General features: G+C 42.4%; 1 protein-coding gene across 2 annotated transcripts in view; it reads right to left on the reverse strand.

Annotated features, from left to right (window-relative positions):
- EYA3 (EYA transcriptional coactivator and phosphatase 3) overlaps nt 1–17,447 on the reverse strand; it is a 40,789-nt gene that overhangs the window by 14,989 nt on the left and 8,353 nt on the right. The window contains exons 3-8 of one of the 2 annotated variants that reach the window (XM_009323214.1): nt 15,811–15,890; nt 13,049–13,115; nt 12,113–12,255; nt 6,621–6,758; nt 1,920–2,002; nt 247–430 (exon numbers count right to left, since the gene is read on the reverse strand). In XM_009323214.1, coding sequence (XP_009321489.1) covers nt 247–430; nt 1,920–2,002; nt 6,621–6,758; nt 12,113–12,255; nt 13,049–13,115; nt 15,811–15,890 — 695 coding nt within the window. The remainder of the gene's footprint in view (nt 1–246; nt 431–1,919; nt 2,003–6,620; nt 6,759–12,112; nt 12,256–13,048; nt 13,116–15,810; nt 15,891–17,447) is intronic. The other variant, XM_009323215.1, reaches the window with a different exon arrangement.

Genomic DNA, 17,447 nt, shown 5'->3' on the forward strand with positions numbered 1-17,447 from the left:
GAGCATGTGGTAGGTGTCTCCTGAATCTCAGCAGTGTAAGACTTCCAATATGTAAGTTTGTCTGGCCCACCATAATACCCTGCACACCAGTGAGACCAGTCTGACAATGGAAGGCAAATGTCCTGTCCAGGCCAGCACGCAAAGGTGCTGTAATTACCTTTTGGAAAAAAGTTTTCCCCCTGTCTGCACACTGTACTGTCTACCACAGGCATTTTGCAGCCACCCTGTTAAAGATCCAACCATTACCGGAGGAATGTCTCTGCACCGGCCGCGTAGGCACCATGGCGTTTGGTTTTTCGGTTGGATACGTAGTTGTTGCTAATGCAGTACTCTCCGTGTTGCTGTCTGCTGGTGTTACAACTCCAAAGCCAGAACTCGGGTAACACGTCTGGTACTGACTTTGGCCAAGGATCGTGTACGTAGGATATTCCTGTTAGAGGAAAGGATCAGTTATGATAGGACACTTCTTTCAGAAAACACTCTATATTAAGATGACTTTTATGCTAGAATATGCCTGTCAAAGAGAAATCCCAGCTAGAGCACAGTCTGACTTTATGCTATTTCCTTCTGCATATGTAAGACATCCCAAAAAAGGGTTGAGAGATCTGACTTCCCAATGGCTCCCCGCACAGGCAGGTTCTGCAGACAGGAGGCGAGCAATCACAGGGCCACTCCTCTGCCTCCAGTTTCTTCAAAAATTAATTATGCATGATGTGACAGTAACAGGGGAGTATCAAGTGGATGCCACGGCATCAGTCAACACTGTGTTCTGGAATTTGTGGTTTTGTCTTGCGTTTTACCTTCTGATACCAGATGTACTGACAGCGACAGAAAGTGGTCTTGGCACTGGCTGAGGCTGCAATCCTGGCCACAGCTACAGGATAAACTACCTTTACTCATGTCCTGACTTCAGCAAGCAATTATTTCGCATGTTGTGATGAAAGGTATCCATTTATGAAGATTATTTACTCATTTAGGAGGAGATCACTGAGCACCTAAAGCTGTGCTTGAGGATTTTAATTCCTGCTACTGATAGTAAAGAAAGCAGCCACCCCAAAAGTCACATCACACTCTTCAGGCACACTGTGCACTCCCGATTCCCTCAAAGGGCAACCTGGATTTGTGAACCAGGTACCTTGGTCTGCACTACTGAAAGAAAGTATTTTTTTCCCCTTACAACTCCAAGCAAGTTTACGTTAATGAAAGAACCTTAAAAAGCAACAGCATAAGCATACAAAGATTTTTGTGCATCCATTGCATTTTCCACACTTCCTATATTCTCTTTCTGCAAAGATGTGACATTGAAGGGTTCCTTTGTATATCTAAATATTCAGAATGGCAGTTAACCGCTGACGGTGCTATGTACTACCCGCAGCAGGTCACAGTCAGGGGGAAGGGCTCTGTGCTACCTGCAGGGCTTTCTGACTTTGTTTTATTCTAGCACCATCAGAATGCATCTCCTACTTCACTGGGGTTTTTTTGTTTGTTTTGTTTGTGTATAACATATTTTCCTTTTCTTGCTGAGGAAGAACAAAGGCATTCAAAAAACATCCACCTATAATCCTCCCTGTAGGTTTGGTTCTCAAAATAGTTCTATTGTTTCTTCTCTACTGTCTCTCTTGCAGAGATCTCAGTACCCTGTTTAAGATTCACCACACAATCTGCAGATAAGGAAACAGCTTTGAACAGATGAAGTGAGTTTGTGGTGAAGGCCAAACGGAAAAGCGTCATGGTCAAAGGGACAGCAAGAGTAATTTTGCTGACTCTGAGTTACATACTGAGCCCTATAACGCTAGTACCCATTGTGCTCCGTTTGCAGTGATGCAAATATTTGGTCTTCCTTTGTTAAGTTTTGAGTAACATGTTAAACAAAGGTGAAGGAGATGCTGCACATAAATAGAACAAGGAAGAAGTTTTACCTGTGAGATGCTGGCTACTGCTGATGTGGAAATATTGACAACAGTTGAGGATGTAGGGACTGGACTGGCATTGGTGGTTGATGCTGTAAAATTAAGAATTACTGCATTAAATGCTTCTAGAAAAGCACAAGAGACAGGAACAATCCAAGTTGTGAAGTAAGTACTTACTAGCCTTATGTGCAAGCCTTTGTGCTTCCAGAGGCACTCTGCTTGTAACAGCCAAAAAAGAGTTGGGGTGTATTTTGAAACCAGTTACATTTCAACTGGGCTTACAGGGAAGGAGAGCTAGCATATCTTTAAAAACAGTACTTTCAAATGTTTCAGAAACCTTTTCCCTCCATGCCTGCTAAGCAACTGGAGTATAATTAAAATGGTTTCACATCTTTACTAAAAGTTTTGAGAAGACAACAATCACATTACAATGTTCAATTACTAGCAGTTGAAAATTAATCAGAATAAATCAATAAAATGGATATAAATGTGTTTAAATCAGTTCTGATAAAAAATTCTCTCTGCATTGGACAGCATATTTAGTCTAATTAGATCAAAAAAATTAAGGAAATACTAAAATATTTCAGATAGTATAAAAAGGGTGCTTCCTACTGGAGAAAGTGAACGTATCTCTCCATATCCCTGTGAGACTACAACTGGTTTTTGGATAAGACTTTCTGAAATAATTTGTCAACAGCTTGTAAGACAAATTATTAGAGACATGTAGTTGTTAGTATGAATTTTAAGATGTTTAATAGCCTTCATGTCACTGCATTCAGTTCTTCCAAAACACAGAAGAGGCTGCTAGAGCACCTTCTGGGAACAGCAGTCATTTAGCAGATTTTGTGGTTTTACAGTCACAAGACCACTCCATTAAACATTACTCCACATGGGGTTTTGGGACCCTCAAGGATTAGTGAAATCAAATATGAAATCAGCATGAACAAAATCAGGATGTGCTAAACCACGTGCCACCAAGAAATATTTTCTTTTGCTAAACCTTCTTTCTCTGCACACAAAAAACCCCCAAAATCACTTTTAGATGCTTATGAAAAGACTTGCAGAAATCCACAGTATCACCTACTTCACCATCACTCTGAGAAAAGCCCTCACTTTCTGTAAATAACACCCCTGCAGAATTCACCCCAAGACTGAAGAACTCAAGCTTCTGAAGGCTTCAGTCTTTCTACCCCAGAGAAACAGACCCCACCACGAACTCTTAATCGGTGTATGTTGTGTTATGGCAAGCACAGATACTACCTGGTGAACAGCGCCTGGAAAGAGGAATGGATCCAAAATATGCCTCAAAAAAGATGAAAAACAAAAGAAATATATCTTAAAAGAGGTGCAGAAATACACAGTATTTACAAGAGGTGAGAAATGTGAAGGGTGGCATCTCTGCGGAAGCAGAAACGAAGGTAAGTAATTAGCCCCTGGGAATCCCCTCACAGATAGGAGCAGCAGTGTTCAAAAACAGATGGGAGAGAATTTTGGGGGGAGACATTTAGAAAAAGGAAAAAAGGCTGCACTGAACAGCAGTAATGGTAATGAAGATACTCAGGTACCTACAGTAGCTATGCAGCTACTAGAAGCACAGCTGTGAGAGTAAGGTACCCATCACAGATACTCCTCACAAGCAACTGCTAGAGAATAGGGGTTAGTTTCCAAATAAAACTCTTTCCAACTATACATGTTACGGAAACGATCAAGGCTGTTATTACCTCAAGAAAATGTCACTTCCTAGGGCACTGCGAAGAGCAGCTCTCCAGAAGAGATCCTCGCTAACACAGAACAAACCTGCCATGAAGCCAGAGGAGATGAACTATCTAGAAGACAGATTATTCTACCACCTCCCTCAAGATTATCATGGAGCGCAAACAGAAAGCGATTCTCATCTGTAGTGCTCTGAAGAAGCTGCTTCTCCACTGACATAGATAACAGAAGTTAAGAAATCATAGAAAAAAGATTCCAAGTGCTGAGATTCTTGTAAAAACACAGATTCCCTCATATGAACTTCATTGTTTATCTTAACTCTGGTCTCCTTCCAACTTTTATTTTTTAATTAGCCTTTATTTATACAGTGTTACACATCAGATCTTTACAAACAGCTCCCACTACACAGATTAACCAATTCTTTCTACACTGTGGGTCAGTTCCTTTTACCTGTGAATGGGCCAAAAACATGCAAAAATGTTTGGCATGGATGTGCCAAAAGGAACCACTTCATGGTCTCAGGTTTAAAAGACCAGCAAACGCAAGTATTGCCTTGAAGCTGTCATGACTCTTTTTCTCTTCTCCTCTTTCTCCCTCACTTCCAGACCTCAACCTCAGACCTTATATCCCTACCTCCCCTGCCTTATTCGTCCCATTCAGTTCTGCTTCAGTCATTTTCAAAGATGTTTCAACCTGCTTCATGTGCTAGGAAGGGAAATTGCAATTAATGTATTTTATGTTTCACTTGGCTGCTTTGCTCTCACAGGGAAGGAAGAGGTGAGGCAAGAAGCAGCCATTCCTCCCACGTCGTTCTCAGTGCTTCCAAGCGCCTCTGCAACACACCACCATGGCCATAGCTCAGGTGAGTACAAAAAGCAAAATTCTTAGTCACTAAGTGCATCTGACCATTTACCAGGGTTCAAACATCACATTACTTCAGTCCAGCGTCTGCAGACTAAACCATATCCACGCACTGAAATACACCTCTGGTGGGACAGCAGCATCATACAACTGTGTATCATCCTACTATTTTGATTGGAGAGAAAAGATAGATTTTCAAGAGGTTACTAATAAAGCAACTTTGCCCATCCTTCCAGCTCCTGCTCCACCACCTCCCGTGCACCAGCCCAAGCACTGAGCTGACCCCTCAGCGGGCTGCTTGCTAACTTGATGAAAAGGAAACACAGAAAATCCAAAAAAGGAAGAGTTTCCTGCCAGTTTGCAAAAAGTTTTTCAGAAAAGTGATAGCATTTACATAATTCAGGTGACTTTTTCCACACTTTCAAAGAGCAGCCTGAAGGGGAACTCTCCTCAAATCACACATTCTCACAGCAGCGTGGATCAAATGTTTTAAAATCCTTCTGCGGAGCGAGGCCTGACAGTGACTCTGTCACCTCACCGATCCCCAGGGATTCACATGCTCACTGTGGTACATCACTGGCAAACCTGCCAGGGGTCATGTTATGCAGAACCATTTCTGACCCCTGGCAATTAAAGCTGGTGCTATAAAACATTATAATTCATTCTGCTGGTGGGAGTACCTGGAGGAGAGTTATGTTTGAAGGAAGGCAGTATTTCCAGTGTTGTATTGCTCGTTATGAATGTGAAAAGTAAATTAAGGATAAACATTACGCTGGGCCATTTACTGTCACAATGACACAAGCTGAGCAAGTACCATGACACAGCGCGTGGCCTTCCTATCAGTGAAAGATATGCTAATACCCACTTACTGCTAATTTTAAGAGTTATTCCCCTTTACCTGGCACTCATTAGACCACATCTGGATATGGCGTTCATTTTGGGGCCTCAAGCACACGAAACATGTTCATAAAACTCAGCAAGACTGGCAAAGAGCCACCAAAACAGTGAGGGAGCTGGAGCATGTGCCCTGCGAGGGGCAGCTGGCAGGAGTGGGACTGTCCAGCCTGGAGAAGAGATGGCTTTGGGGGCCCTGACAGAAGCCGGCTGGTACCTGCATGGACGTTATCAAGAAGACAGAGCCAGGCTCTTTTTGCAGGTGCACAGCAGGAGAAGAGAAACGGTCACAATGTGAAAGAGGGGATGCTCTGAGTGACAAAAGAAAAAAAGGTTCATCATGATGGCAGCCAGGCACTGGAATTGGCAAGATCTCCATCCTCAGAGGTTTTTGAGACCCAACTAGATAAAGCCCTGAGCAACCTAGTTCTGAATTCAGTGTCAGCTCTTCTTTGAGCAGGAGGCTGAACTAAAAGTCTCCTGAAATCCCTGAATTACTCTACGAAAATATCACACAAGAAATAGATTAAGAATTCCTGAAATGCTTTTTAAAAACTAGAGAGAAAGAGACAAATTTTCACAATTCATCACGCAAACATAAATGGCAAAAATCCTGCCTAGTAAAAAATTTGCATATATTTGCCATACACAACAATATTCCATTATTCAGCTAACTGGCACATTTACTCCAAATAATTGCTTTGGAAGCTGGTGAAATTCAGCACCTGGCTTCTTAGATGTGGTACTTCCAGTAATTGGAAGATTTGTAGGCTAGTTCTATACTGAGAAATTCACTTTCTAGCAGATCTACCAAGCTGGGGGGGTGTGTGTGTGTGTGTGTAATATATAAGAGCCATCTACCTCCAGAATTAAAAAAAAAATAAAAATCCAATGTCAGTCAGCATATTTCCTGACATTAAGCTAAAGACCACCAACAAAGAGCTTAAGCTGCAAGAGCATTCCCAGTAAAGGCATGCAAGAATACAACATTTAGTCTCCTCTCCCCTTCCCATTTGCTCTTCACCCTGTTAAGTCCATCAGCATGGCACCAACAAGCCAGCCTGGTGCATACAGAGGTATGTAGCAAATACAAAACCAAACACAAACACACGCACAAACAGAAAAGAGACAAAGCATAAAGAAGCATGCACAAACCAAGAACAAACGTGCAAGCCTCTCTATTTGTGGTATCTGGACTCAATTAGGTGGAGAGAGATGCAGATAAAAACCATGCCAAGTTACCTTCAATGGAATAAGAATAATGTGCTGGGCTGGGCTGGCTTGTGGTTAACCCTGTAGTGCAGGTAAGAACACTGTGCTGACTTGTAGATGGAGTCTGAATTAAACCACTTTCAGGTTTCATACCTGGCCACAGTGCACCTGAATCAGATAAATTGGACCAGTTACAAACAAATATGCTGGGACCAAACAGCATGCTGCTACCTCAGATTAAGATTTCTGCTTGTCACAAAAGCAAGTAACAAATCACACATGGAAAATGTTTAATCTCTGCAATAGTAAGTGCTGACTGCCAGGTTGTGCATGGATTAGAGCTGCTGACAAAACTGGCTGAAAAAGAGAAAATTAAAAGCACCAACAAGACCAATTTCCAAAGCTTTCAACTACAAATCTGTTAGTGTTACAGTAAGATTCACTGCCACATCGGTGTAAAGGAACTGCTAATCCCTCTGATGCTTGGGCTAAGTGGCACAGCACTGCAAATGACCTCAGCTATTACACAGCGAGGCTGAAGTTGATATGTATTAAGGTCAAGGTCAACGCTTCCACTACTTCACTGGGCTTTGGGTTGAATATTTTAAAACAAGCCACAAGTCAGTAATTTTCATAGACTGACAACAGCGAATATAGAGCTTAAAAAAAAGGGGGAAAAAAATCTAAATGTTTCTTCTGGATTTCCTGCCATTCTGGAAAGCATTTGTAACACTAGGCAAAGCACAGAGACAGCAAAGTGACTGTAATTCATCTGCACAAGGCACACAAAAGCAGTGTCGTTTCAGCTCAGGTGCCGTGTTAAGGTCTAGTCTACTGCACTGACAGTGAGAGCAACAGCATCCGACTGAAGTAGCTCAGCTCACGCCTGGTTCTTCAGGGCTCTTCAGGCTTTTGTTTAAGTGTTTCCAGACCTACAGCCAAAGTCAAAGGCATTTCTTGCTGGCCCTGGTTAGAAACCAGGAACTGGTTGAGAGGACCTACTTAAAAACAAGCAGGAGTGTGCAAAGCAGACGGACAAAGGATGTTTGGAGCTAGACACAAAGTTCAGGGCCAGGAGAAAGACCATCCTCCTTCTTAAACCCCCCCAAAACAGTACCAAGGCTGCAAAAGCCACCTGCAGCCTTTCACCTGCTCTAGCAGGAAGAGCCACAGGCTACAAGCTCCAAGTCTCTTACCCAGAAGACACGGGAGAGTCTATACCGCTGGACAAGAGCAGCAACTCCAAGAGCTCGCTCCATGCTGCAGCTTTGTCAGAATTAAATTCTGCAATGGCTCTTTGTCAGAATTAAATTCTGCAACAGCTCTTTGATTTGTTTACATACCTGATCTCAAACTGTCACCTATGAGTCAAATTAAGTCATTCACCTATCTGTACAGCCACACCAGGGTTTTGATTCTTCCACTCTCAAGTTGCGTCTTTGTTACTGTTTCAAACCTCAAGAACCATAATAATTAGCAAACAAAAGGGAAAGACTGATTTAAGAAAGACTGTAGTTATATTGCAGAAACTCCAGAATAGAACGTATGGGAAACAGATACTCTTAAGGAGAGTGGGAGTAGCTGTATTTGTTTAGTCTGGAAAGGGAGTGCCACAACCTTCAAATAGGTGAGTAGTTTTTAGAGGGGACAGTAACCAACAGTTCCTTACAGTGCAAGACAGATGGACAAGGAGCAGACAGCAATATAATGAGACGGTCACAGGACACACAGAAGTGCCTAATAACCATGACAATGAAACAAAAATCAACTCTGAATGCTGTAGGATAATTATCACATGAGGAGTGTAACACCAGGTCAGACACAGACATCAGAGGTGTTCGCAGAGTTGGCTGGATGCGAGTGCAGGAGCTGACTCCCGTCGTGTGTTAAGGCATCTTTCAGCCTCTGCTTTCCATGACTGTCTCTTTGTCATCTCCCAGTATAGACGTGTTTGACTTGCCATACAGCAAGGCACACTCTTGGCCTGGTGGCACACGTCCCTTCCCTCTTGCTCTGCAAGGCAGCATTTATAAGCTAGCACAGCCTTGAGGATGACAGAGAGGAAGCCAGGCGAAGGGGAACGAGACCCCTCCACGTCCATCGGCAGCACCGCAGCTGGGGCAGAAGAACGTCACAGGACACGTCTAAGTACGTGGAAAGGCCCCAGACAGTATGTCACTACTCTTATTTTAATGCTTCTTTAATAAAATCCCTCCAGACCACAAGTATGTCCCATGTAGAACGATGCACTAAACACCATCAAAAAAGTATTACAGCACAAGGGGAGGTGACAAGCTGGCAAGAGCATAGGTCATCTTTTCTCTGAAAGCAGCATCCTGACCTGAGTGATCTCAAGACTACACTTGTGTTTGTCAGTTTACTTGAATTTCATACTTAAAATATATCTGCTTTGTTCCAGGTAGATAATCCATGACACCTTCTTTTTGGCATAGAAACAAATACACAGTAGAAAGTCATGCAAACCTCTGGAACAGGCCCTTTGATGCTGGTAAAACATCTGACCAAGCTGGCCAAGTCCTCACCTGCTCAACGGAGATTTTGTGAGCAGAAACAATTTGTAGAATTTCCTCTGCACTGTGCATGTGCAGTCCTCTACCCTCCACCTGTCCATCATACCACACAAGGTCAGTATGATCGAGCAGGTGCCACTCCAGTATGATTTCCATTACTGGAAATATGACTTTTAACATCTTCCTGACACTTAAATTCAGACTAAAAATTCAGGTATTTAATAATAGACCTCAAAATCCATACCAAGACATTTCAGTAACTGATCCCAAAAGTTCCTATGAAGTTAACAGAAAATGCTGATCTCTTGCCTAGGTCTTTAGAAGAATTTCTACTGTTACATTCAGAGTGTAACACTGAAGCAGCTAAGTACCCCCAAGTTCCAGAGCCTTTGGATTAATAAAAAACAAATGTACACCCCCACCCCCCCATACAGCCACCACCACTACCACCACCAAAACATCACACACACAAAACACTACCAAAAACCCCCTACATCCTCCCTTCCCCCAAAAAATTCAGAGATAAGTCTAAAACACCTTTTTAAACATCTTGGCCTAACACTTCAAGGGAGCATTCCACATAATTACACATATTTGCCTTTAAAAAAAAAACACAACACAGTAAAATACCTAAGAACATACAAAGCAGCCTCAGTTCACTGTTCACAACAAACTATCAATACACACCAAATAAATGAAGTAAAGAAAACCACCAGCCACTGTTCAGATATAGCAAAAACCAGCGCAACAAGGCACTGAAACCAAAGTGCAGGCACCCAGGAAAGAGAAGTATGTTCCAGCAACCCTAACATGGGGTTGGGCACGGTTTATAAGTAACAGACTGTCGTGACAACACCCCACACTACAACCGGACAAAAAGACAAGGAGCAGAGTGTTTAGAAAGATAGCAAACTGCACTGGCAACTGATGACTTGGGTATGGACATAGCATCAGGCTTCTCCACACTGGTTCAGCTTTCCAGGGAAAAGCTCTCCTGGAGGAATGAAGGGAGCTCAGAAAACACAACAGGCAGAGACCTTCGACTCCCCAGGACACGTAACACAGAGTCAACTAGGTCCTCGCTCACTAGAAATCCTGAGACCACCGTCATGCCAGGTGGTGGGGAGGGTTGGTTGTTTTTAAAAATCTCTGAAACGACGGTCACACTTGAACCTTACTGGCAGGGGCTGAGCGAGAAATGCAGAAGCAGCAAATACCAACAGCCACCCAAATGATGCTATTGTCCTGAAAAGCCTTGAGTTGCTAATAAAACAGCCCTGAGTTGCTAATAAAACAGCCCAACACGGACACCCTGCAAAGCTCCTACTTTATGGTATTCAAGTGATCAGTCAGAACTATCTTAGCATTAAATACAGGGCAAATGAGATTTGGGAGATACTGTTTGATCAAACCCTTGCGTCCCAATTACTACAAAACCATCATTTTCTTCCTAAGGATCCCTCAACCACAAGAAAATTCCTCCTCATGAATCCCAGGTGTGTATATATATGAAAAAGAAAAGAAAGAAAGGTATGTACATACGTTTTACATATTGACCTTTCTCATAAAGATAACAATTTGTGCCATATTACTTTAAACAATTAGTAATGTAACTTATGTCTAATAAAACTGAGCCTAGTTGTATCATCTTTTCTACACCACCTTTCAAAAATACCACGACAAATCAATTGTTTTGTAATTTATATAAAAGTCCTTGCTCTGTCAGCAGCTAACAAAAGCCATAAATGTTGCTGGTTTTATTCAAAGACATCTAGTTCTTCAGCTAAGGAGAGATTCATGCTTTTACACTTCAAGATACTAAGGTTTTAGCACTACAGATAAATCTGCAAGAGGCTCTGTTCACTTAGTTATGCAGCACGACCACAAGCCCCTGAGACAGACACTTCATGGCTATCTCACAGCTGCACAGCTCACTGACAGCACACGTGGTGCTCCCCCAGGTTACCTGCATGGAAGGGTGATGCTCTCCCCTCTCATTAGAGCTAGGTGCTAAGGGGCAAAACAGCCTCCGCCACCATACACTACTGAAAGCTGGCAACAATATACAATATTTACATATGAAACCAAGCAGGACAACATCAAAAATGAAAAGAGAAATTAAAATGTTAATTTTTAATAACCAGTCATAAAATTTCATACATGCAGGGGATAGTCAATCGTGTGTTTTTTTCCCCAGTGCCTGACACTTTAATATACAGAGTACAAGGAAAGACCAGGCAGCTCCTTTCACTAGCTAACCCACCCAGAAGTTAGATGTTTCTGTCTGCACTACTCATCCTCAACTCCTTTTATACATCATGGAGAAAGATGACCATTAGCTTCTAAAACAGCCCAACACCCCAGAGGTGCATCTCTCCCTCCATGCACTATAGCAGCAGCACGGGGTGAATAGCTCAAACCGTCATCGAGCTTTAGCTGCTCAGTTATGACAGGACTCTTATCCTTCAATCATTTGCAAAAACTGGAATGGCTAATAGAGGGCTCAAGTATTAGAGCAACTTAAGCAAGCTTATTTGCCTAGTAAACTTGGAGACATTTTAGCATGAAATCTACATTTGGTGTAAGATGACATAACAAAAACGTCTTAATCCTGGCCAGCAAAAAGGAAAGGAAAAATATCTTCAGCAGAGATGCTGTAGTAGGGGTTCTTGTCTGATTTCACTGACAAGGAAACTGCACAAACACAGCTATACCACAACTGGAGAAAATTATGGTCCCAAACTAAGAACCATCTGGCAAGCTTCATGGGGAGACATCCAAATTAATGGCCAGGAAAACAGGTTTGTAAGAAATAATATTTTATAATATGAAGTCCCATCAGTACTGTAGATACTGATCTACAAGTTAGGCATGTGCTCTCCTACAAACTCTTCTCTCCGACACACCTGGTTAAGCTTAACATTGGCTTTTTAACGAGACATAAGACAATAATTGCAGGCACTGAGAAGTCTTTGAAAAGTTACTTCTTACCGAAAGGAGGTAGTCCGTAGGTTTGGGTGGTCTGGGGGTAGATGGTGTAGGGCTGAGACTGCTGTAGTGCTTGGTACTGAGTCTGACCAGGGTAAGGGCTCATTGTTTCCGATACAGGTACAGAAAGGATATGTGCATATGGCCTTATTAAAAAGAACGAACAAAAGCAAAAAAGAACTATTTACATTATGCATCTTTCAGCCTCCAAACCAGAAGACACATAAAAAAATTGCTTTAGGAAGAAGAAACAAAACACATTGACATGTGCTCTTAGTGTAATAACCACTTGTGTTTCCCAATATGACAGGCTCTTGGTTTTATATATGTTGCCTGTTTCTTGCAGTGACTCTCTCCTCCATGATGGCAGAGCACCAGTGCTTATTCCAGGACTGAGATGGCAGGGTGAGCGGGGAAGAACAAACTCCCCGTTCCAACAGGCACGAGCAATTAGTTTCACTTATCATGCCTCACAACACCAAAACCTAAAGCTAATACAGTATAGTAGTACGTATCAAAACTACTGGAACACACAAAGAAACTACACAAAAGCAGGCATGGGGGATTATAAGGTCTACTATGCTGCAATGAGAAGAACTATTAAGATCCCCAAATGTCGTAAATGACCAGAAAATCCTATATTCCCCTTACATTCATTTATGTCCAGTTTGTTTATTTCTCAAATATTATGGGCATTATTCAACAAGACTATTGTGTTGTTAATTACTTGAAGCAGCTCATTTATCCTTGTGATCATAAGACAACAGCCACTGAAGCCAAAGGGTGACTTCTATCAGCTTCAGTGTCCGCAGCAATGAGTATCTGTTGCCAGAAGATATGAAAGTGTGATTTACAGCATTACAGAAATGCATAAAGATGCAAAGGTATGTTCAGAAAGAAGTAAGAGCTACAGAATTTAGTAACAATTGTTCGACTTACTTTGCAGAATACATTTGTGAGGTATAATCATTTGATGACCTTGGGATATAATCAGTGCATGTCATAACTGGAAAAAAAATGGTTTGTATAATTACACAGGTGATTTCAAAACCCAACAAATAATGACAATTAAATATCAGCATGCACAATATAGCTTAACCAAGACATAGGATTTACAAAGGTTTTTTAGTGCCTTGAGTATCGGTTTCAAAGCAAATTCTCAAAACGTGCACTGTTAAAACAGCACAAAAAATGTTTTGCTTGCCAGTTCACAGCAGGTAGATGATTCAGTCAATATTATTTCTCCTTTTGTAACGGTGCTCTTTCTCTTTACCAGCTGGTACCGTCATCTTTTGCAATTCTCATGACAAAACTTTGATTTCAGCCCTGCCCAAAATCTTGCATATGCCAAAGGGTCTTCATCTGCGCCAAGCTTAACATTTCTTTTCTGTGTCCTGGAGCAGAGACCAAAGCAGATGCTTGTTTTGCCAAGCTTTCCTCTTCCCCTTCCCTTTTCTACATACTCTACCCAGAGCACAGCTCCAGGAATCTGTCTTTCCTTTAAAAAGGAGAGGCTCCAGGTCAACAAACTTAATCCCACACATCAAGTGACAACTGCAGAGTTGCAGTGCACAAGGGTCAGAGTTCAAATTCAGATGACTTCTAAAGAAATTTGGCAGTTACATTTAACAGGATGTTTTCATTTTTCTGCTTGAATAAATCCGCAGCAATTGCACTCTAGAACTGGTAAGAAAGAGTCACTCAGGCCACAAATCCAAGGAGGAAATGTTCAAAATCTTCTCACTTAGCACTGCCTATGGCTCTAGTATACCCCATACGTGACAGTTCTTAAATACAGCATTCTGGGTTGGGGTGGAGAATGGGGCTTGAGTTGGTATGTCTTAACCCAAGAGCTATTAAAAAACCCCCTTGGATTCAGATGAGCCGACCTAATAAATACTCAGCTGTCCATCAAACTAGGAAAGCAAGGATGTGCTGGATCCCTGGCACAGAATTGGCACTGTACAGCCCCTCTGGCACATGCCACCCCCGTAGTACAGTATGCTGCAGTCATCTCCAAGCTAGATGACTTTTGTGACTGTAAATCTGCACAGTACCTGGGTTTACCAGTTCAGATCCACAAGCACCATACCCAAATTCTTAGCAAACACAGCTTGTGCAGCTGTGGATCCAGCTTATTCATCTGAAGCCAGTTTGGAAGCAGGCAAAGCACCCAGGTTCCAGCCTCGTCTAGGAGGGGATCCGGCTAAGTGTATCTCCTGTACGGGTGCAGGGGCCTGGATCCTCCATCACTAGCATGGCAAAAGACTGCACTTTCCCTCTGCCTTCTGGAGTGAGACTCAACTAGCAGCCTTCAAAAAGAAATATGGTCACGGACAGCAGCATACTTTGCCTTGGGATTTGCTCCAGATGCCGGTGATGTGCTCCAACAAGTCGGGCTTTCCCTATCTGGAACAGTCCTACAACATTATTGCTCTTACATCAACACGTAGTTAATTCTCTTATCAGTTGCATCCACTAAGGGGAGCAAGTTAGTTTGCACAGGCAACTCTAACTGTAACTTTTGCATTCTGCTACCTAAATAACCTCCTTTTAATGTAATCTGAGCATAAGTGGCTGAGAAATACAAAGCATCAGCCACACCTCTGAACCTTCTGAATGCTCCATGAATCACCTCCCTCTGGTCCTCAGTGTTTGCCTTTACTCATGGTGTGAAGCCATGTAGCATAAGGATGCAACAGGAAACGCAAACTGGGAACTTTTGGACCTAAAGGCTTTCATTGAACACTTGTCAGATATTCTCACATCCCTCATGCAAAAATGTCTTTTTTTTTTTTCTTTTAAAGAATGTCAATATTCATCTGAATAGTAATGTAGTAATGGTATTTCTAGAATTCTTATTTTTAAAATAGCATATAGAGAATCAGGTAATGGTGTAAAAAAGAAAAAAAACCCACAATATTACTGCATGCAACTTCTGGAATTTGTAAATGACTTATCCAGTTAGGCAGCAGACTTTGCAGCCAAAAACCTCTGGTAACTCCTGCAACTGCAACATCACAGCACATTGATTAAAATAGTAAAGATGCAATCAGTTAGCAATGGAAAGTTACAAGTTACATATTTTCAATCAAGTTGAGCTGATTTACACTCATGCGTAAGCATGGGCAGTCAAAGGTATTCTGCACAGGAATCCTACTTTCGTAACAACCTCCAGCCCTCTTTTTCCAGAAGAAAGGATACATTCCACCTCTCACTTACTATGCAATCTTTTTATTTTCTGCCTCAGTTTCCCCTCCATCTATTTCATAAGGAATTTCTGCAGACATTCAATTCAGAGTCTAAGATTAAGTGTACAGCATATTATTACAAAAGACCCAACCAGCTGTGTAGAGATGATGACTTATAAAAATAACATCTTTTACAATAGGCACTGTTATTGATCAACTCAATCCCTTCCCTCAAGAAAAATCATGTATAAGGCGGATAAGACATAGCAGTACCCAGCAGCAAGTTGGGGGGCAGTGACACAAAAATATTTGTTAGAAAGAGATATTTGCTTACCATCAGGAATTAACGCTTTGTAAGCACCACAGCAAACTTTCACTTTACAACTGATAGTGAGGACAGGCTAAGGATTACAAGGAGGAGACAAAGCTTGTGCTTGATGAAGCAAAGTAATGAGACCAGTGGAAGAAAAGAGGAAAGACAATGGGAGCAGAACTCCAGAATATACTTACTCTCACTGGACATGGGAAGGTTTGAAGCAAGGCTTGAAGATTCAGGTTTCTGATCGCTGACTTCTGCGTTGCTCACATGACTGCCAGGACAAACAAAGGCTAATCATCAGCATTATGAACTCTTAAATTAACAACCTTGGGCATCATAACCCCTGGGTTCAACCTTCCTAACCGAGGCAAACTGACTCTTAACAGAAACTAGCTCTGCACTCTTTGATATTTCACACAGAGATCCCAAGAGACAGATCTGCAGCTCTAATTAGACATTAAACTGTCATCACCTCCAGCACATTTACTCACCAACTGGTCTCTCAAGGTAAGGCTGTAGCTCCACTGACAGCTCAGCAGACCCAGCAGCTTGGCACTGCTGCCTGCAGCAGAAAGTATGACCTTCTTTCCTGCCGCCTGGGCACGGCCTCCTGCCCCCCTGCATCAGCAGGCCCTCCATGAGAGTTTAATTTGCTCATCCAGCACAAAAACTGTGCAGTTATTTTTGCTGGGACACTGAACAGACTGAGCTCATGGAGGGATCCAGCAAGCACCATGCTTGGTGCACACCTGAGCTACAAGCAGAACTCCCCCTCTCAGCAGCAATAAGCAGTTACACTGGCTCCTTCACCTTGTACTACAGCAGCCTGAGAATATCAGAATAACACACAGATGCCTCTAAAGCCAACAAGGCAATCATAAAAGGAAAAAGCAGTTTCATTAAGAAATTATCTGTACTTCCTACTCTACACATGAACAAAGCAAACATTGACATGTAACTGAAACGGTGCATGAGAAATCCAAAATAATCTAGTAATCTGTGAACATTTCTTAAGTACAGAAGTGACACCCAGTTCAAGGATGCTTCAACACTGGTCTTCAGGGACAAACCCAGCAGTGAGGCAACCTCCCGTGGACACAGGAGTCTGTGACAGCAGGGCCACAACATACCACTCACATGGCATTTACTTGGCTCCTGCAGGCTGGGGGGAAGGAGAAGCTGAGGAATGTGTGATATCAACCAGCAGTGCCCTGGTAGCTCCATCCACCCCTGGACTGCTTCTTCTGGCTGCGACAGAGCTCCTTGCTCCAGGATGGGTTGGAGATAATCCCTTGGGACAGGAGGTGCAGCTTTCCTGGGACAGGGTAAGGGGGGAGTTGGCTAGTGAGTGCCATGGGTTTGGTTATAAGGCAAGTGAGTTTCCTTCCTTTGGCTGGTGAGAGGGAGTGTAGCTTAACCAAAACGCATAATCTGGCTTTTTCCCCCTGAAAACCTTTATAAGCAAAATCCTTGGAAATCTTTCTCAATACTAGTAGCTGAACAGACTTCCATAATAAAGCATGAGTTTTGCAAGAAAATAACATATTTCTATGCAGACTCGGGGTATTTCTCTACTACGACTCTTGGTGGAAAAAAATGCTGTGATTCTGGGGCACAGTCAATTTGCAGCTGTTAAATGGCATGCAGTTTGCAAGCAGGTTGAGAGCTGCTCGTTGTGATCACTTGCTGTGGAAAACGTAATAGATAAAATAACGTTTCTGACCATACTATACCAGCCCATGTTTCTGCTCTCTTTCTCACTGTTGCTCCTCAACACACGCACTTGTGGCTCTTGGGACACATCCATCCCAAGTGCTCTTATTCTCCA

Source organism: Pygoscelis adeliae, unplaced genomic scaffold (genome assembly GCF_000699105.1).
Source record: "Pygoscelis adeliae isolate BGI_AS28 unplaced genomic scaffold, ASM69910v1 Scaffold495, whole genome shotgun sequence".
NCBI lineage: Eukaryota > Metazoa > Chordata > Aves > Sphenisciformes > Spheniscidae > Pygoscelis > Pygoscelis adeliae.